General features: G+C 37.6%; 1 protein-coding gene across 6 annotated transcripts in view; it reads right to left on the bottom strand.

Annotated features, from left to right (window-relative positions):
- Positions 1-510: 510 nt before the first annotated feature.
- Positions 511-21,781, bottom strand: part of SLC17A3 (solute carrier family 17 member 3) — a 34,588-nt gene continuing 13,317 nt past the window's right edge. For 2 of the 6 annotated variants that reach the window (XM_046639018.1, XM_046639022.1), the window contains 10 exons: positions 21,397-21,633; positions 21,228-21,315; positions 15,321-15,407; positions 6,187-6,305; positions 5,902-6,063; positions 5,488-5,617; positions 5,247-5,394; positions 4,850-4,940; positions 3,786-3,922; positions 511-3,702 (listed from right to left, as the gene is read on the bottom strand). In XM_046639018.1, coding sequence (XP_046494974.1) covers positions 3,788-3,922; positions 4,850-4,940; positions 5,247-5,394; positions 5,488-5,617; positions 5,902-6,063; positions 6,187-6,305; positions 15,321-15,407; positions 21,228-21,315; positions 21,397-21,633 — 1,197 coding nt within the window. In that variant the 3' untranslated portion in view covers positions 511-3,702; positions 3,786-3,787. The remainder of the gene's footprint in view (positions 3,703-3,785; positions 3,923-4,849; positions 4,941-5,246; positions 5,395-5,487; positions 5,618-5,901; positions 6,064-6,186; positions 6,306-15,320; positions 15,408-21,227; positions 21,316-21,396; positions 21,634-21,781) is intronic. The other 4 variants (XM_046639019.1, XM_046639023.1, XR_006885214.1 and 1 more) reach the window with 3 other exon arrangements.

Raw genomic sequence — 21,781 nt, 5'->3', positions numbered from 1 at the left:
TCATTGATGGAAACTTAGGTTGTTTTCATGTGTTGGCTATTGTGAATAGTGCTGCAATGAACACAGGAATGCAGATATCTCTTTGAGATCCTATTTTCATTTCCTCTGGATATATAAACCCAGAACTGGGATTGCTGGATCATATGGTAGTTCTATTTTAAATTTTTGAGGAATCTCCATATTGTTTTCCATAGTGGTTGCACCAATTTACATTCCCAGCAACAGGGCACAAGGGTTCCCTTTTCTCCACATCCTCACCAACACTTGTTCTTATCCCTTTGACGATGGCTATTCTAACGGGTGTGAGGTGGTACCTCATTGTGGTTTGGTTTTGCATTTCCCAGATTATTAGTGATGTTGAGTACCTTTTCATGTACCTGTTGGCCATTTATATATTTTCTTTTGAAAAATGTCAGTTCAGTTTTTCTTCCCATCTTTTAATCAATTTTTTTTTTTTTTGGCTATTGAGTTGTATGCGCTCTTTACATATTTTGGATATTAGCCCCCATCAGATATATTATTTGCAAATATTTTCTCCCATTCCATAGGTTGCCTTTTCATTTTGTTCATGGTTTCCTGGACTCCATTTCTTAAAGAGAAAATTTACATTTCTGATTTTATATTTTCTTTCTAAACTCCTGCATCAGAGTCCTTTTTGTGTCCTCCAAGACCTTGCTCCATCTCTTTGCCCTATCCTTCTACAACTTCACTCCCACTCCACTATTTCTTCCCCAAAGCCTCCCATGGGCCAGTCCCTTTCCCCCTTAGGTCACTTGTCCTTTTCCTGTATCCTCCTCTGGCTATCTTCCCATCTCCTCTCTTCCCAACTGAACTTTGTGAAAATATTTGTCTTGCTTTCTCTATTTTCTAACTCCCATTCACTCACCAGCAAACTGCAAACTGACCTGCAAACACGCATCTCTGATAAATGTGCCTTGAAAAAGCTACCAGTAAACTAGTCAGAAGATGACTGGGTTCCTTTCCTGACCTCATCTAACTGAACTCCACTATACTTGTTATTGCTGACATGCCATCTTTCTTAAAGGCCATCCATGTTTATGAGTTTCCATGATAGCTGTATCCTCCTATTGTTCCTCATATGTGCAAGCTTGCCTTTTTCATCTCTGTTATGAGGGGGGATTTCTTATTCTGCTCACTCCTTTAGTGTTGACATTCTGTCTTTGGTTTGGTGCTTTTCCATTCACAGACTCTCTGAGCATGAAACATTCCAGAATTTAGTGCTGAACATCTGCTCTTTTCTCCTATATCTTTGTCTCCAGCCCAGTCCCTTTCTACAAGTTTCAGATTTATGGTCTGGCTGTTTGTTGGGCTTGCTGTTTTATGTTGAATTGTGTCTCCCCAAAAGGTGCTGAAGTCCTAACTCCCTGTACCTGTTAATGTCACCTCATTTGGAAATAGGGCCTTTGTAGATGATCAAGTTAAGATGAAGTCATTAAGGTGGGCCTTTATCCAATATGACCAGTGTCCTTATAAAAAGGGGACATTTTGATACAGAGACAAACATGTACAGAGGGAAGATGATATGAAGACACAGGGAGAAAGCCATCTACAAGTCAAGGAATGCCTGAGGCTACGAGAAGTGAGGCATGGGACAGAGTCTCCCTCACAGCCCTCAGAAGGAACCAACTCTGTTGAGATTTTGATTTCAGACTTCTAGAGCTGTGAGACAAAAAAAATCACTGTTGTTTAAGCCACTAGTTAGTGGTACTCTGTTATGGCAGCCCCAGGAAATTAATAGATATGCCCACTCGATAATCCCACTATTACCACTAACACAACACGTCCCAAAGTCAACTCATTATCTTCTTTCTGAAAGGGCCTCCTCTTCCTGCATTCTCTGGCTTAATTGTTCAGACCATTCTCTATCCAGTCTCTCAGGTTAAAGACCCAAGACTCCTTAACTGCTCTCTTCTCCTGTATCCAGCTAACCAAATGCCATGATCTTTCAATTCTACCTCCTAAACATTTTTCCTGTCTCTCTTCTTCTCTCCATCTTAGCTCTGCCTACCCTAGTTAAGTCCTCACCAATGCTGTGTGGACCATTGCACAGGTGGTCATTTAACTAGTCTTGCTGATTCTGCAATTGGGGCTGAGTGTTCTATCTAGAGACAAAATCTGCTCATGTCACTATTGCTTGTGAGATATCCCTCAAGCTCCCTAACATGGCAGACAAGACCTCCATGCTGTGGTAATGCCCATTTCCCTAAACTCATCTTCTGTACTTTCATAACTGACCACGCAGGCAGGTGATTCCCTTCAGAACCAATTCTGTTTCTTGTTTTCATGCTTTTGCACAAGTTGTGCGCCAGTGTGGGAAATCTTACCATACTACTTCCTATCTAACATTTAGCTCAGGAATTACTTGCTGAAGGAGATCTCCCCTGTGCTTTCCAGTTCGGGATTGGAACCCTTCATCTGGTCTCCCATGATGGCCTGGATGTCCCCCTGCTATTGTAACTAAGACATGCACTGTCATCTATTATTATGTCTGTCCTCCATATTAGAATGGGGCATAGTGACTGTGTCTAATTTAATTTACTGTCCCAAGGGCCTAGACTCTAGACTATAGCAAGATCTCAGTAATTATTGAATTTATTTAGATTTGACTTTCAACATCCTTGCCCTAATTTTTCACTCATAACTAATGTCCACTACATCACCTCTATACAAAATGACCTGATGGCTGTAATCTCTGCCTGCATGGTAGAGATCACCACAAGAAGCAACCTAGAACATGGTCCTGGCCCCTCTGAACATGCTCTGACCCACTGATACCTATGAATTGTCATTTTACAAAAATACTGATCCATTTGATGTTTGAAGCTTTATATATGATTTGACCATGGAATTAGTTGCATCTCAGAAGGAAAACATGGCAGACTTACACTGAGTAATTTGAGCACAGTGTTAAAAGAGACATTTTACACAGGGTTGGGAAGGTGGTAAGGAAATCCTAAGATACTGTGGGGAATCCCAGAGCTAGCAAAATAAAGGCAAAAAAAAAGGACCTGAAGAGACAGGGGAAGAGAGAAGTTACCAGAACATGTGGAGGAGCTACCTGTCAGGAGCTGTGAACGGTAGTGGAAGGATCAGCCAACTCCAGACCCTATAAGGAGGAACCTTAAAGATAGATACTCCCTGTCCTCACTCTCCTACCTCCGTTGAAATCCAGCAGAAGCCATTGGACAAAGGAGGGTGGGATGCAAGCCATGCGGGTCAGCCTCCTTGGCCTGCACAGGATGAAGTAGAGTGTAGCGCACAAAGGGAGGAACACATTAACAATATATCCAGCCCAACAAATATAAATTAATAATCATTTTCACAAACAGGAAAAATCATTGCCCTAGTGAGGTTACCACCCTAGATTGAGAATTTCAAAACATTATTTCCTGTTTCGAGATCCAGAAACTGTGAATGGAGCCTATTGGCTCCTGCATGGCAGCTCCTCCGAATCCATTGTTAATTCTATGAAGATGACAACTTTGTTGTTGGCTATCATTTTATTTGAATTTTCATTCAGCTTATATTTTCCTCAAAAATAAATCTGAGTAAAATAAAGAACTGATCTTGGATTTGAGAAGAGCCACAGCGAACACAATTCTTTCTGTTGGTATTTTCATCACTGAAGCCTTCTCATTTATGAATAAGGTGCCTAAAGACTTTTCATCTGAGGTGGAATTACTAAGAAAGAAAAATGACATAGAATTAAAAATTTAAGTAGTATTTCTGTGGCTATAACCATAGATGAAATCATTATCCTTTACCTTCATAAACGAGTGAGTTTCCTCTCTTTAGCCCAGTCTTGGACATCTCCTTCTCCAAATATGAGGTAGATGAGCAGTCCTAAGAGGTTAATGGCAAACATCAAGAGGAAGACATTCCTCCACCCAAATTCAGAGTCCTGGGGACACAAAACCTCAAGTGAATATTATCCCTTTCATCCTGTTTTCTATGAAATTCATATTAATAGTTTAGAAGACAATGCTCTCTAGTGAGTGTCCATGAAGAAATTCATTTCCTGAAAGTGGATGGATAGTTGCATGGAAAGAAGAATTTCAAAATACATTCAGAATATTCTTGATAAAAGGGATTTAGGGACCTTTACGATTAACCTACAGAACTGCATTTGTCACAATTTATCAAAGTGCCATACACTTTTTCTTTCGTGAAAATCATAACAGCATAAAATATACTAAGAATGTTTTCAAAGTTCGTCTTGTATTGTGATGGCATAGTGAAAAGATTGTGGGCTTTGGAGCGAGACAGGTCTAAGTTGGAAGAATTCTGATTCTATATCTTCTTAGCGGAAAGATTTGTTTTATCAGATTTTTAGTTTAATCATCGGGAAATGAGGATAATAATATTCCACTTTCACAATTGGTGTAAGAATCAATAATTAAGTGAAATTACTGCATATAAAATACCTATAATAACACCTGCATGTATCAGACACTTAAACATATTTACTTTCATTATCTCTGCTTTTGCATGGTTAGGCAAATGAAAATTTCAAAGTGTTGCAGAAGACATGGCCAGTTGCATTCATGCACAGAATCATCATCTCACGAAATCTATGTGGCTGTGTGGTTTCAGTTTCAAAGACTGAATATTACTAGCGGATCACTAGTTAGTTCTTTGGCTTTAGAATGAGTAAAGATGGAGGTCCAGAAAGAAATTGTTCTATATTTTTCTTTGCCAGACTGACCTTATGACTAAGTTACTCACAATTTAATTTTGTTTTTCAAAATGTGAACACATTCTTTACGCTATTACCTTTCTGAGTGGATTTGGAAGGGCATTTTAAGAGTCCTTGACAGGAAAACTCTACCTGACTGAGGAGAAATCCACTAACAGTGGGTGCCAGGACAGCTGCTATTTGTGCAAATCCCCTTGCGGCTCCCGTGAGAAAACTGGAGTATCTGTGGGTGACAGGAATGTTCCAGGCTAGATCTAGAGATGCTTGACAGTATTCTTCAGACTTTCTCTGTGTATGAATCCCTCATATAATTATACCCAAAACTACTTGTGCTATGTGTGTTCCACGAAAGGCTCAAAGACACATCAATATTACCCCTCCCCCACATACCTGAAAAAAACAGCCACAGGTCTATCTGTTGTCCTTGCCCATGATTTATTATTTCCCAAAGTTTAGGGCTCCCTGAAAGCTAAGCAGGCTAAATTTTTCTCAAAAAAGGTGAAAATAAGAGTGGAGATTGGAGTCTTACCTTGGAGCAATATCCAAGGCATTGATATAGACCCCTGTCTGACATAATGAGCTTAGTCCACAAGCCAGCGTCAGGAGGGTCATTGTTGTGATATAGCTGGAGGTGAGGTAAGGCAGAGCCACCAGGAATGCTGAGGGAGGGAGAATTCCTAGGGAATGAAGAGCACACAAATTAAACAATGAGACATCTTTGGCCATTGTGTATGCTTTATGAATTACTGACCCTTAGGCCCTGTTCTTACCAAGAACTGTAGCAATTTTCCTGACTGTAACAATCCTAAAATTCTTGGTCAGAAGGAAATCTGCCAGGTGGCCTCCCAGGACACCAATGACCCAGGCAACAATAAAGGGAAGGGCAGACAGGAACCCATTCTGAGGGGAAAAATTTGAGTAAACCATCATAATAAAGGCAGCGAGCCCACATGTTTTATTGATGAATCACTGATAATCATACTGACAATCCTGTAATCACACTTTCTTAAGAAAATCAGTAGCCTCTTCAATCACATCCTCAGAAAAGCTACGGGCATGAGTATTAAATATTAGATTATTTCTTGGTAATAAAAGATAAAGCTTTCTAAATGGAATGATTTGTGAAGGCAGAGTAATTGTGAGTCATGCTAATAGGAGTAAGGGTTGAGGGGACATATACTCACATCTCTGATGTTAACATGGAACACACTGCTGATGTAAGTTGGTGTGTATACAATAAATATGTTAATTAACCACAGATGGCTGAAACTGCAAAAACAAATGGACCAAAAGGGAAGCGATCGGACCACAGCTTTGATGGGAAGAGACTGCTTAGAAGAGCTGACCTGAAAATAAATTTACTGATCAGAATAGTAAGATCTGAGACATGGTCACACATTCTTAGTCACCCTGAGAAATCCAGATGCTGATACAACACAGCTGGAGAAGGTTGGAGTCCTTACGTGTACCTGTTGGGCCAAGGAGGATATGATGTATTCTTTTTCTGTGACATTTATCCATGGGTGTGAGACAGGGTCATCATAAACCAGAACAAACCAGAGAAGGCAGCAGACACAGCCAATGCCTCCTGCAAGCAGAGGGTAAAATTGGTAACTGAGCTGATTTCTGCCTTCTATATCAATTTTTTTTACATTGGGACATTTTCTGGTACAGGTCTTGGGAAAAGCTCTTGCTCATAATAACCCCTTTCCATTTCTCAAAAAAATTCACATGAATATCACAGCTTTCTAGAACCCAATCCTTTACATTTCTTGATTATTTGTGCATGTGGAAATCACAGACCCTAGGAATGGCACAAATTTGGTATCTCAACCTTTTTAATATTAGTAAAGGAAGAACTATTTCTCTTCTCACAACACTTCTGAAAACAAATGTGTGGGGTTTTTTCACACTAAGCAATTCTCCAATTCTCTGTGGACACCAACTTGGTATCCTACAGTTTAGCTTAACTCTGACACGGCCTGGCATAGTAAGGGCTCAGTCCCACAAGACTGCCCCCCACTTCAGACATCAATTCCAAGTAGCGGGTCCCCAGGTTACCTACACTTCTGTTGGGCTTGACTACCAAGTCAGAGGTTCCCACAACTCCATCTTAGTTTTGATAATTTGCTAGAACAGCTCACAAAACTCAGGAAAATTTACTTATGTTTATCAGTTTATTATAAAGGATATGATAAAGGAAACAGATGAACAGCCGGATGAATAGATACAAAGGGAGAGGTCCTGAAGGGTCCAGAAAACAGGAGCTTCTGACCTTGTGAAGTTGGAGTGTGCCACCCTCCCAGCACGTGGATGTATTTGCCAACCTGAAAGCTCTCAGAACCCCATCGTTTAGGGATGTTTTGGAGGCTGCATCGTGTAAGCATAATTGATTATTAGCAAATTCTGCAGCCACCATCCCTCCTCAGAGAATGGAGGGTGGGGTCAAAAGTTCCAAGCTTCTAATCATGGCTTGGTCTTTCTGGTGACCAGCCTCCATCCTGAAACTATCCAGCAGGCCACAAAGAGTTACCTTATTAGAACAAAAGATGCTCCTATCACTTGGGGAATTCCAAGGGATTTAGGAACTCTGTGTAAGATGCTCCTGTCATCCCCATCACTTAGGAAATTACAAGGATTTTAGGAGCTCTGTGTCAGGAACTGGGAGCAGACACTATATATACTTCTTATTATGTCATAATTAACCATTCTAATAGGTGTGCAGAGGTGTATCATTGTCATTTTTATTTGCATTTCGCTAATGACTAAGGATATTGAGTTGACCACCTTTTCACGTGCTTATTTCCCCTCTCTCTATCTTTTTCGGTGAAGTGTCTTTGTCCATTTTTTAATTGTTTTTTTTTTCTTATTATTGAGTTTTGAGAATTATTTATACTTTCTGGATAAAATTCCTTATTTTATATATATAGACATATGTTTTGTAAGTATTTCTCCCTATCTTGGCTTGTCTCTTTATTATTCTCATAATGCCTTTTGAAGAGGAGAAGTTTTTGACTTTGATGAAATCCAATCTATCAATTTGTTATTTTATGGATCAAGCCTTTGGTGGCATATCTAAGAAATCTTTGCCTACCTAAAGAATAAAAAATTTCTCATTTATTTTCTTCTAGAAGGATAATGATTTCAGATTTTACAATTAGGCCCAGGATTCATTTTGAGTTAGATTTTGTATAGGGCACAAGATATGGATCAAAGTTCTTTTTTTTTTTTTGCACATGGATATCCAATTTTTGAGCACCATCTGTTGAAAAGACTATCCTTTCTTCACTGAATTGCCTTTGAATCTTTGTCAAAAATCAGTTTACCTTTTATATGTGAGTCTATTTATGTCTGCATTATGTTTCACTTGTCTATTTGTCTGTCTTTATACCAATACCACAATGTCTTGATGACTGTAATTTTGTCTTGACATCAGGCAGTATTAGTCCTCCAACTTTGTGATTCATTTGCAAAATTCTTTGGCTATTCTAGGATCTTTTATTCTCATGAGAACTTATTAATTTTTTTTTTTGAGGAAAATTAGCCCTGAGCTAACATCTGCTGCCAATCTTCCTCTTTTTGCTGAGGAAGATTGGCCCTGAGCTAACATTTGTGCCCATCTTCCTCTATTTTTTATGTGGGATGCCTGCCACAGTGTGGCTTGATAAGTGGTGTGTAGGTCAACACCCAGGATCTGAACTGCTGAACCCTGGGCTGCCGAAGTGGAACATGTGAACTTTGCTGCGCCACCAGGCTGGCCCTGAATTTTCAGTGCATAAATCTTTCACAGCTTTTGTCAGATTTATCTCTGTATTAAACATTTTTTTGATGCTATTGAAAATGATACTGTTTTCTTTAATTTGGGTTTCTGATTCTTTCAATTTTTATATATCTAAAATGTCCTTTATTTGCCTTTGGTTTGAAAATTTTTTCTCTGACTCTAGAATTCTATGTTGACAGTTTTGGTTTTTTTTCTTGCAGTACTTGAAAGATGTCATTCCATTGCCTTCTTGCTTGCATTGCTTTTGACCGGAAAGCTGCATCATCTTCTTTGTTAGTCTGTATATAACATGTTTTTTAGCTTAGCTGTTTTTAAGATTTTACCTGGTTTTGATTTTCACTGGTTTTGAACCATTTGATTATTGTGTAGCTTAGTGTAGTTTTCTTCATGTTTCTTGAGGTTCATTGAACTTCTTGAATCTGTGAGTTAACATTTGGAAATTATTTCTTCATTTCTTCTTCTGTTATTTCTTCAAATATTTTTTTCTGTTCCTCCATCTTGTTCCTCACCATTGGGCACCCCACACCTTACTGCTGTTCTCATTTCCTTATTATTATTTTTTTTCTCTGTGTGGTTCATTCTGGATGGTTTCTATTGCTATTTTTAAGTTCATTAATCTTTCTTCTATTGTGTCTAATCTGTCATTAATTCTATCCATATACTATAGTTTTCAATTCCAGAAGTTTGATTTGGGTCTTTTAAAAAATATTTTCCATGTTTCTATTTAACTTTTGAATAAATAGACTTATAATACAGTTATAATAACTGTCTAATTTAATGCTCCTGTCTGCTAATTTTAACATTTATGTCAGCTTTGGGTTGGTTTTGATTGTTTTATTCTTCTCATTATTGTGGATTGTGTTTTCTTGCCTTTTTTCCATGGAGCCAGACTTTGTGAAGTATACCTTGCTGGGTGTTGAATATTTTTGTGTTTCTGTAAATACTTTTGAGCTTTGTTCTGGGGTGCAGTTATGTGGACACAGTTTGATCCATTTAGGTCTTGCCATCATCATTTGTGAGAGGGATATACAATAGTGCTCCCTCTAGAGCTAGTTATTTCTTACTACTAGGAAAGGCTTTTATGAGTATTCTGCCCAATCACCCATGAATTATACATTTTTTCAGGCTGTCTTGTGGGAACAGGCACTACATCTGATTTTCTGTAAGTAGTGGACACTGTTCTTTAATCTTTTCCAAAGACTTTTCCCCCTGGGCTCAGATGACGTCTTCACGCACATCCTGATCAGTGCTTTGCTGAGTATCAAGGGGGACTATTTAGTATTTCTGGCTTCACAATCTGATTCATAAAGTGTTTTCTCTCCTATTTTCAGGAAGAATTTGTGTAAAATTGGTATCATTTTTTACATGTTTGGTAAAATTTTCCACTGACATCATATGGGTCTGGGGTTTTCTTTGTTCAAAACCTTTAAACTGCAAAATCAAATTCTTAATATATATGAAATATTCAGATAACCTCTTTCTTCTCGAGTGAAATTTGTTACTTTATATCTTTCAATGAATTTGTCCATTTTATCCAAATGATTAAATTTATGGGCATAGAGTGTTTCATAATATCCATTTATTATGATTTTTTTAAACATTTGTAGGGTCTGTATTGATATCTGTTTTTTATTCTTGATATTGGTTATCTGTATCTTCTCTATCTTCTATTTATCTATAATATCTATCTACTTCACCTATCTATGTTATTGATCTTTTCAAAGAACCAATTTTTAGTTTTACTGATTATTTTTCTGTTTGAATTAATTAATTTCTGCTTTTATTTTTATTTCTTTTCTTCTATTGATTTGGGTTTAGTTAGCTTTTCTTTTTTTCCTTCTTAAGGTGTAAGTGCAGATCCTTAATTTGAAACCTTTTGTCTTTTCTAATGTAAGTGTTCAATGTTAAAATTTTCTCTCTAAGCATTGCTTTGGCTGCATTCCACAATTTTGATATATTGAGTTTCATTTGCATTCTATTCAATTTAAAAATTTCCCTTGTGGGGCTGGCCTAGTGGCACAGTGGTTAAGTCCATGCGCTCTGCTTCAGTGGCCCAGGGTTTGCTGGTTTGGATCCTGGGCATTGACCTATGCACAGCCTATCAAGCTAGGCTGTGGGAGGGATCCCACATGTTAAGTAGAGGAAGATGGGCACTGATGTTAGCTCAGGGCCAATCTTCCTCAGCAAAAAGAGGAGGATTGGCAGTGGATGTTAGCTCAGGGCTAATCTTCCTCAAAAAATAATTTCCCTGTGTCTTTTTCTTTAACCCATTAGAAGTGTGTTATTTAATTTTCAAATATTTGGGGCATTTCTAGATATCCTTCTGTTATGGATTTTTAGTTTAATTCCATTATGCTCAAAGAACACATTTTGTATAATTTTCTATTCATTTAAATTTGTTAAAGTTTGTTTATGAGTCATAAGATTGACTATCTTGGTGCATGTGCAAAGTACACTTGAAAAGAATATTCTACTGTTACTAGATGAGGTATACTTCATCTGTCTTCCACAATCTCTAATTGTGGATTTATCTATTTTTCCTGGCACTTCTATTAGTTTTTTCTTCACATATTTTGAAGCCCTTTTGTTAGATGCATATACATTTCAAATTGTTATCTCTTCTTGGTGAATTAACACTTTTATCTTTATTTGTTGTCTACCCTTATCCCTGGTAATAGTCCTTGTTCTGAAGTCATCTTTGGCTGATATTAATATATCCACTCTGTTTTCTCTTGATTAGTGTTTTCTTGGTCCATCTTTGTCCACTGTTTTATTTGTATCTATCCATGTCTTTAAATTTAAAGTGGGTTTCTTGAAAATAGGATACAGTTTTGTCCTTCTTTCTAAATCCAGTCTGAAATCTGTATCTTTGTAATTGATCTATTGAAGCCATTTATATTTAATATAATTCTTGATATGGTTGGATTTACATCTACAATTTTATCTGTTTTTTGTTTTGTTTTGCTTTCTCTATGTACTTTTTGTTTTTTTCTTTCAATTGTTTTTGCCTTCTATTAGTTTATTTAGAATTTTTAAATATTCCAATGTAGTTTTCCTTTTGAAATTTGGCTATGTCTCTCTATGGTTTTTTATTTGCTGCTTTAGGGAATACAATATACATATCTATCTATTCTTATTCTTAATTTAGTCATAGTATTAGAGTTAATACTGTAGTACTCTAAGCAAAATATAAAAGTCTTGCAAATATATAGGTTCCATTACCCTCTCCACTGGCCATTATGCTATAGTTGACATATAGTTTACATCTGCATACATTGAAAACACCTCCAGACAATGATGTAAGCTTTACTTTCAACAATCATACATATTGTAAATAACTTAAGAAAAATAGTATTTTTTTATACATTCATATATTTATAATTTATGTTACTCTTCACCAGGCTGGCCCCTTGACCCTCATTTCTGAAGGGTATTTTCAATAGGTATAGAATTCATGATAAACAGTTCATTTCTTTTAGCACTTTAAAGATGGTTTTCCACTGTCTTCTGGCCTCCAAATTTGCTAATAAGAAATCTGTGGCTTTTAAGTTGTTGTCTCCTTGTGTGTAATGTTTTATTTGTTTTCTAGCTTTTTTAAAGATTTTTTCTTTAACGTTTTTCAGCACTTTGATTATGATGTATCTAAGTATGATTTTCTTTAATTTGTTCTCTGTTAAGTGTTCACGGAGCTTCTTGAATTAGTAAATTTATGTCTTTTGCCAAATTTGGGTATTTTGAGGGTATTATTTTTTCATATATGTTTCAGCCCTGAACTCTTTCTTCTCTTCTTCTCTGATTCTAATAACATGTATATGATTCTTTTCACATTGTCCCATTAGCTCTTAAGGCTCTCTTTAATTTTTTCCAAATGTTTTATTTTCTTCCTTCTATTATATACTTTTGCTCTGTCTTCAAGTTCACTGACTTTTTTTATTATCTCCATTTTCTCATTAAAGCTATATAGTGAATTTTTTGTTTCACATAATGTATTTTTCACTGGTAAAATTTCCACATTGTTCTCTTTTTACAATTTACATTTCTCTGCTAAGAAATTCTATCTTTCCATTCATCCTATATGTATTTAACTTTACCTATAGAGCATGGTTATAATGGCTGCTTTGAGACCTTTACCTGGTAATTCTAATATCTGAGGAACCTCAGGGCTAGCATCTACAGATTGTCTTTTCCCTTCAGAATTGGTCGTATTTTCCTGGTATGCATATGTTGAGAAATTTCTTAATTGTATCTTGAACATTGTAATTGTTATGACTTGAACCATGATTTAAATCAGTGGAGTTATTACAGCCTTTGCTAATCCACTTTGGTCTGCCCCATGCATGTGCAATTCAGGGGTGATCCTAAAGCTTGTGCACGTTTATCTTCAGGTCTTTCCCCTCTTTCTTCCATACACTATCCTGCTTGCAGGAGTCTATTTTCCTAGTTCCTCTTTTTAAAAACATGGAATTTCTATTGGAATTTTACTCATCTGCACCATGGTGACTAGGCTCACTCTCAGGGCAAAGCAGTGAGAGAAATGAGAAAAAAAGAAAAAAGGAAAGTCAATTCCTTGCCTCTCACCTTTCCAAGTTTTTAATTCTTTCCACAATCTGTCTACTTCTGTTTTTGTTTCAGAGTCTTCAGGTTGTGCTTTTTGTATTTTGTCCAGAATTTTAACTTTTAATCAGAGATAGGTTGTGGTAGACTTATGCTAAAAGAATAGAATTAAATCTTAGTAATTATTTCTTGAGTGAATGAAATTTTTTCAGTTGTATGTGTGTGACTATACATGTGTGTTTGAGAAAATGTGTGAGAGAGCAGAGAGTGAGAGTGAGAGAGAACACATGAGAGAGAGAAAGAGAAAGAGAGAGAGTATTAAATGTTTACTTGAGTTCATTATCTTGAGGAACATTCTGGATTGACTGGCCCACATAGACTATTGTCCCACATTGCTCTATCAAATTACTGAAGCCATTGAAATGACAAGGTAATGTCTAAAACTGAAAAACAGAGACACAAGATGTGATTTTGAATTCAGGAAGGCTTAAAGAAAAATATTTTGAAGTGAAACGAAGTTTCGCTGCCCTTTCTGCAGAATCAATAAACATGACAAGCCTGCATTTAGACCTTTTCTTTCCTTTGTCTTATCGGTAAAATGAAGATAATAATACCAACCTCACATGGTTATTTAAATGTTAAGTGAGAAAATGTACATAAAACCTTTAGAGCCTGTTACATAGTAATTATTTTATAGTTAATTACTATTGTCATTATTATTACTGTTATTTAAAAATTTATTCTGGGGCCAGCCCCAGTGGCCTTGTGGTGAAGTTCAGTGTACTCTGCTTCAGTGGCCCAGGTTTGGTTCCCAGGCATGGACCTATACCACTTGTCTGTCAGTGGCCATGCTGTGGTGGTGGCTCATACACAAAATAGAGGAAGATTGGCAACAGAATTTAGCTCAGGGCAAATCTTCTTCAGCAAAAAAAAAAAAGAAAAAAAGAAAAAAAATAATTCTGTCTGACTTTAGCTTAATATTTGTAGCATCATACAAATGAAGCAATTTAAACATTCATGAGCAAAATTCTAAACAATTCAATTAGGTTTAACTCATTTGTTCAACAAGTATGTCTAGTACTGCCAGGGGGTGGGGACAACAAAGACGACTAAGATCTATCATGGTCACAGTGGAGTCCACTGTCTACTGGAGTGGATAGACTTATGGACTACATGGTACTAAGTATGACATGAATTGGAGAGTAAGTGAATTATGAACAAAATACTGTGTAAGCATGAAGAAAAGAATAATTTAAAATGAGGAAAAGAGAAAGGCTTCACAGGAGGATGACTCATGAAGGATGTAGGACATCAATAATTGCAGAAGCAGGGAAAGGTCCCTCAGGCAGAGGGAGCTGTGTGAGGAAAACCCATGACAGCCCATCAGTGAAGATGCTGTTCTGGTAAAGGAAAGCATCCTGGTGTTTCTAGAATCTATTAGTGTGTAGGAACAGGAAGGAGTGTTGAGAACTTAGGTTAAGAAGAAAGTTATATCAATAGACCCCACCAAGGCAAGTGAAAAATGTCAGGTTACAGTTATTAGTAAGCACTTCCTGACAGAGCCACGGAAAGGGTAACTCTGTCTTCCATAAGTTTGATTCAACAAATATTTATTCAGCCCTTACTATGTGCCAGAGACTGCAGGGTCCAAGGAACCAAGAAGGCTTCATCTCTGGCTTCCAGGAGCTCATCTTGCCCACAAAGAGAGACAGATGTTTAAACAAATACACATAAGGTGGGGGGAGATTTGAAAGCAGAATGTAGAAGCTACTGAAGTCTGAAGTGGTGGAGGAAGAGGTTGCTCTTGATTTCCATTAGTTAAATGGAAGGCTCTGGGGGAAAATGCTGGAGTAGGCAAAATTCATCCTATTGGTAGTTGGTGTTTTCTCTCCTTTAGGCAACTTGAGCCTTTTCCAGGACCTTCATTGCCATGCTTAAAAATCCACAGCAGCAGCTCTCTCTCTGGACTTCTTTCTCCCATCTCTCACAACCACTGCTCTGCAAGCCTGTCCCCTGCTGCCGGCAAGAGGGTACCCAGTCATTTTGTGTTAATAATGCATTAGGGTTGGTTAATAGCATCATGGGTAGGAGGGCTTCTAAATTCTTTGATGGTGTGGGTTAGTTTTTCCCTAATATTATATTAAGACACTTTGTTTTTCTAGGATTTTTCTCTCTTGACTCATGTCCTCCAGAAAAGTACACACAGATAGATGCTCAGAAGAATCTCTCTGAATATGAACTCCTGCAAATGGGGAGACAATAGCTTACCAAAGATATAGAAGACGAAAGGCCACCCCAGGGCTTGAGAGATGACACCACCCAGGAGGATGGCCATGAAGGCTCCCATTATCATTCCTGCAAAGGGACAGAGAGTAACAATGGGCCTCTGGACTCCACCTGACAGAAACCTACAGAATGACAGTAACGTGTTATAGAGCAGTTGTCGCCAAACCATAAGGAGACGAGCATACTGGAATACATGAACTTCAGATTTATGATTTAGTTCATATGTTCTTCTGAGGATTCATTATTCTGGCTGTTTCCTAGTAACATTGCAGATGAGAGCCATGCTTTATTTTACACTTTTTAAACTTTTAATTATACAAGTCATATAATATGTGCTTATTGTAAAAGTAAATTACCACAAAGACCTAGTTTCCCTCACATGCCCCACTAATCTCCTGCTCTTCTTCTCTCTGATGTTAACCATTAGCAACTGTTTGTTATGTGATACATAATTGCATACCTTTTCCTCTGTGCACACGTACATAATGTATATCTACACACACACTTCTCTCTTTGTAAATGCGTTTCTGTAATACACAGACAGGAAGCTAGATAGATTTATCTATAAGTGTGTACTAACACTTTTAATTTCCACAGCTTTACAGAATATTCTCATATACAGTAGGGCACATTTCTTTTTTACAACGTTTTCAAACTGTCTATTATGTTTTTTTATTTTCCAGATGAACATTAACATCAACTTGTCAAATTTCATATATATGTATATGAGTTATTATTTTTAAATAAATGGAATCATAATGCACCTGTTGGCCTGTGACATTCCTTTTTCATTTAACAATTGTTCTTGTATTTCCATGTCACTGTAGATTCTACCTAATTATTGTTATTTTTGAACATAAACTTAATCATCATTTCTGAACATAAACATAATTTATTTCTCTACAATTGAATATCATAAGTAGACTTGTTAGGTCAAAAACTATGTGCATTTTAAATTTTTATAGCTACTACTGAATTATTCTGCGAAAAGGCTATACCAAATTAAATTGCCAACAAATATTGGTTTTTTCCTCATCTCCTGGATGAGGACATCCTCGAAGTCTATAAAAATAGTTTTCCAAATATAAATGTAAAACAGAATCTCATTATTTCCTTTTTATAGTGAAGCTGAATATTTTTTCCTCCGCTAATCATTTTTATTTCTTCTGTGAACTGTCTGTTCATAATCTTTTTTCTTTCTTTCTTTCTTTCTTTCTTTTTCTTTCTTTCTTTCTTTCTTTCTTTTTCTTTCTTTCTTTCTTTCTTTCTTTCTTTCTTTCGCTTGTTTAACTTTGTCTCAATTTACAGAATCTGTATGTATAATGAATAATAATCTTCTGTCTAGTATGCTGGCTACAATTCTATTCAAACAACTTTAACTTTGTGTATGGTGCGTTTTGTAATTCAGCAAGTGTAAGCTTTTATGGGGTGGGATCTATGCATCTCCTCTGGAATGACTTGTAGATTTACTCCCTTGCTTAAAAGGTTTTCCCCATCTCATAGTTTAAAAAAAAATGGTCATTTATGTTTTCCTTCTCATTTAGCCATGCTGTTTATTTAAGCATGTTACCTGTGTTATTTCTTTTAAGTTCTAGTATCAAAATTTAGAATTTAGGAAATAGAGACATGGAAAAGTTAAATAACTAGCCCAAAGTCACACAGCTAATAACAAGGAAAGGCAGCATTTGAAATGAGGCTGCGTGATTCCAGGGCACCAATAGATGAAGATGGAAATCAGTGCATTTTCCACCACTAAGTCCACCAAATCTGCATCTTTTCCCTGAACCTTCTGCCTTTACTCCAGTTACGATGGAGGACAGGTTCTTGCATTCACTCAAGACCAGGCCTCCTCTTGTCTTCTGGACCACATCTCCTCCAATCTGCTCCAGACCTAGGTACTCTGAGAATGCACTTCACTTCTGCATCCTCACTTACTTCCTCAACTCCTGGATCTCTCCCATCCACATGCAAACGTACCTTCATAAAGCCCATGTCCAAAACAAAACAAAACAAAACTTTCGACCTCTTCAGAGGCTCCGTGTACTTTACCATTTCTCTGCTTCTCTTCAGGGCAAAACTTCTCAAAAGGCTGTGCTTACTGCTTCCACTTCCTTTCCTTCCTCAGCCAACTCCAAACACTCTTCCAACCCGCCCCGCTCCCTGCCGTGCACCCCACATTGCCATGGTTCTTGTCAAGGCCTTTAATGACCTTCAGCTTGCCAAACCCACGGCTATTTGCTCAACCCTAGCAGTATGTGGTACAGCTCACCCTTCACCTCTGCTTGAATGTTGTCCAGTGGCCTCATAGGAAGCTTCTTAGCCCCTTCTACTGGCCTCTTATCCTCCTCTGTTGGAGGCCTGAATTTTGGAGGCTTCAGAGCTCTTTCCTTAGTTTTCTTCTCCATCTATGTTCTTTGTCTGGGTGATAGCATTCGGTCCCAGGGCTTTAAATATAGTCTGTATATGTACCACTGTATATGTACTGAGAAGTTTCGGTATGTCTTGTTATATCTCATTTTCCCACTGAATGCCAGACTGTAATCTGATCTCCATTCAGATGCATTGTAGTTCACAGCTAATACTTGATTTATGTGCATGGTGAATCACTTAATGCTCAAACATATCTATCTATCTGTGTATGAGAACTGTATCATATATGTTGTTCATATATATGTTATACGATATATATATGAATCATATATGTATATGTATACCTAATGCGTATGTTTTGTTTTGATTTTTTGATCTTTATTAAGGTGATATCATCCTGGATGTTCTCATCTAGGACATTGTAATGTGTCCTTGCTTTATTATTCAAGAATTTTTATTTCTACCATAGAAGATGAATAAATTCATCTTATAAGACACAGGAAAATATCCTAAGATATCTTAGGTATAGACAATGATTAAGTCAGCAGATTGTGAGATAGAGAGACGAGATTTATAAGCTGTGTTAATTAAAGACAAGTAATTTACTAAAAATAACATGTTTGTCTTTGAATATAGACAGAAAAAGATACAAAGACCAAGAGACACATAACATTAGTCAGGCAATAATTATAAACATGAGACCCTGTACATTCTCAGGGCATATGAGCACTCAATCAGTGGAGTGCTGGAGCTGGTGAAATTTCATTGTGAACACCTCTTCCTAACCCTGCATTCAGTGACTTAGGGTGGATATCTTTAAATCAGCCATAGTGGGAGTATTTAGAGAACAGAAATTGATAAATACTATAAATCAGCTTTTTTCTTTTTTCTTCCTACAGAGCCTGTTTACCAGCACAGCATTGCTGACGCAATATTTGTGAAGGCCTAATTTAGCCATCCACTGGGAATACCCATTCTGGCCCTTTGTGTCCTCTGTGTAAGAAACATAAATAAAACCCATGACACTAATAGGTTACTTAGTAAACTGAGCTGTGGTCAGCTGCACTCATCCCATTTTCTCTCCCATAGAGTGAGTGTGTGTCATTGGCCCAGGATGCCTCCCCTCTGTGGGCTCTTTTGCTTGAAGCCCAACGCTGGTTCTCATATCCACACCATCAGTGGGAAGGATGATGGAGCAGAGAAAGAAACAGAGAGATAGAGAGAGATAGAGAGAGAGAGTCAGACAGAGAGATAGTGTTTGAACATTCTGCATGCTTGACTCAGGTGGTGTGGTCCTTCCACCTGGTTGCACCCTATCTTAAATGTGTTAATTTACCCCATTTTGCATCTTACCTCTCACTCTGTGGTTTAACAAACTGTGCAATTATAGTACCTAATTTGGCCTGTGAGCCTATCTGTTCCATGACCTCTGGGATAGCTTGCCTGGTAGTATAACTGGGGCTTCCATTGCATTAAGGCAATTTTAGACATGCTTTATTCATTCAACATTTGCGTTTCTAAAACTTACCCATGTTATTGCATGCAGCTATAGTTTCTTCATTTTCATTGCTGTATGATATTGCATCATCTTTAGATTAAAGGGGTGTGTGCGTGTGTGTATGTATGTGTTTCCATCATCTATGAGGCCTGTCTCAAATATGAGCTGGCAATTCTGTTTGGGCTACTTAGTCCTCCTCTCTTAAGTTATTGAGCTCCTAAAGTGGCTACAAACTTTCCTGCCTATAGATGTGCCACTGTGGGCCCCCTTAGAGGAAGATCCATTTTTTCCTAGAGGCTGGCAGTACCTGGGCCCTTCCACTGAGGGCAGGAGCCTTTTTTGGGGAGTCCTCCTCCAACCTCATGGGCTGAGTGATCCTGTTCACTAGTGCAGCCTGCTGAGGAACCCCAGTATCACTGGAAATGGCAGTTTGTATAAGAACTACTGAGGTAAGCAGGTAGATTCTGTCTACTCCACCTATTGATGGGTTCCTCCAGTGACTTTCTATTGGACTCTCTCAGACAGCCAAAGGCTCTGTGCTCTCTGAACCAGGTTCTAAAGGCCAGAAAAGACCACCTGCCTGGGTATGCCAAGATATTCCTCCAACACTAAACACAAGGAGATCTCTGGAACTTGCAGTCTTGTAGGTTTCTAAGATTCCTCTAGTCACTCTCAGTTTACCTATTCCAGTTGCTCTATCCTTGTATAATAAGCAATGAGAGGAAAGGGCATTGCCCCTTGTATAAGATCACTGTCTTCCTTCCAAGTCTTTTAAATTTTCTTTTGTTTTCCAACTCCTGATTTTCTTGCATTGTATTCTGGGATAATCCCTCAACCTATCTGTCCAATTCACTAATTTAACGGTCATCTCCCTTCATTTAGAAATTCAGATTACTCATTTTGATTAAAAATTTTGGCAATCATATTTTTAATTAGCAGTAACTGTTTTTTACGCAATCTGTTCTTTTTAAACAAATGCTGCCTACCCATGTTCCCTTGGATTTCTCTGATGTTATTTGTCAATTATTTAAAATTTTCTTCTAATTCCTTTATTAATTTATTTTTCATTTGGACTTGTTCTTATGGTTTTGGGTTTGGTCTCTCTCTTTCATGCTCTTGGTTTCCTTCAAATGTTTGAGGATTTATGGAGGTCAATTCTCTTTATATTTGAGGACCTCCCTTAGTTTTGTTAACTGAAGTGAGTTTCTTTAGTCCAAATTGGAGCCTCCATTCCCTAATCAGTGAATACAAGCTCTGATGACAGAGACTAATCCTCCAGGGCTGTTAAGGGCTCTAGAGGAGCATGAGGTCAGGTAGGGTGCAAGTGTGTGTGTGTGTGTGTGTGTGTGTGTCTGTGTGTGTGTGTGGTTTGTTTGCCGGACTTGAAGAGTCCCTGGCTCTCTTGATATCTACAAGTTACCTAGAAAGTTACCCTTCTTTTCTTCCCAGCACCCATTTAGGCAATCTCCTGTTTGTTAGCCATATTCTTTCCATTTTTCATTCTTCCCTGATATAACCTAAGCTTCTCCCTCCAGAATATTTATTCCAGGTACACTGTTCAGGCAGATCCTTATCAGAAAGAAATTCTCAGGAAAACTGAGAGCAATTCCAAAGAAGATTAAGTTGGATCCATACCTTACAATGAATATTAGCATAAACTCCAAAATAATATAAAAACAGAATCATACAAATTCAAGAAAAACCACTGGTGGATGCTTTTATGAACTTTCCACCTATGACTCAAAATTCAAAAGCCGTAAAAGAAAAGAATGATCAATTTGACACTACAAAAATATATTTTTTTAAAATGGAAAAAATCAGTATAGGCAAAGTCACATTACAAATGACAACCTAGGGAAAAATAACTGAAAGTCATGTCACAAACGATCCATCTCTCTAATTGATAAATACTTGATCAACATTGAGGAGAAGACAGAGAATCATGCAACAGAAAAATTGTGAAGGAACCCAGTGCGAGAATGTGAGATTGTAGCAGACTCACTTTAGTTATATGTTTTTACCTGATAAAGCAAAGGAGCAGAGGCGGCTTCGTTCATGTGGAGGACCCCATCTCTCCCAAAGTGCAAACTGACCCCCAAAGACTGATCCCTGAAATAAAAATAGAGTTCTTGATACGTGGTACCGTATAGAAATTCACATCCAGCTCATATTTATAAAATGCCTAGCTACCTGGGTTAGGCCCTGGAGAAGTCGTGTTGCAATAAGGAAAACCAGTCCAAGGTCAGCTGCCAGAGGGGTGAAGAGACTGAGAATTGAGGATCCAAACAAAGAAAAACCAAGCACTCGTTTTGTTCCTACTCTTCCAGCCAGGTATCCACCGGGAACCAGTGTCAGCAGCATGCCATAGTTGATAGAACCAAAGATGATGCCTTGGATTTGAGGGCTCCAGTCATACACAGGGGCCTTCTAGAAACAGAGAAGGCTGTAGTAAGCCATTCACAGGAAGACTCTTCCATAACTTAAGAAGCCTCTTTAGACTTTTGCTTGCTTTCAAATCACTATTTTCTTAATTAAAACTTTCTAATCTATAAACTCTAGAAAAACAAATGTCCAA

The sequence above is a fragment of the Equus quagga genome, chromosome 15 (genome assembly GCF_021613505.1).
Source record: "Equus quagga isolate Etosha38 chromosome 15, UCLA_HA_Equagga_1.0, whole genome shotgun sequence".
In the NCBI taxonomy this organism is placed as follows: Eukaryota; Metazoa; Chordata; class Mammalia; order Perissodactyla; family Equidae; genus Equus; species Equus quagga.
The sequence above is the reverse complement of the archived record's forward strand: the minus strand, read 5'-3'. Positions and strand labels throughout refer to the sequence as shown.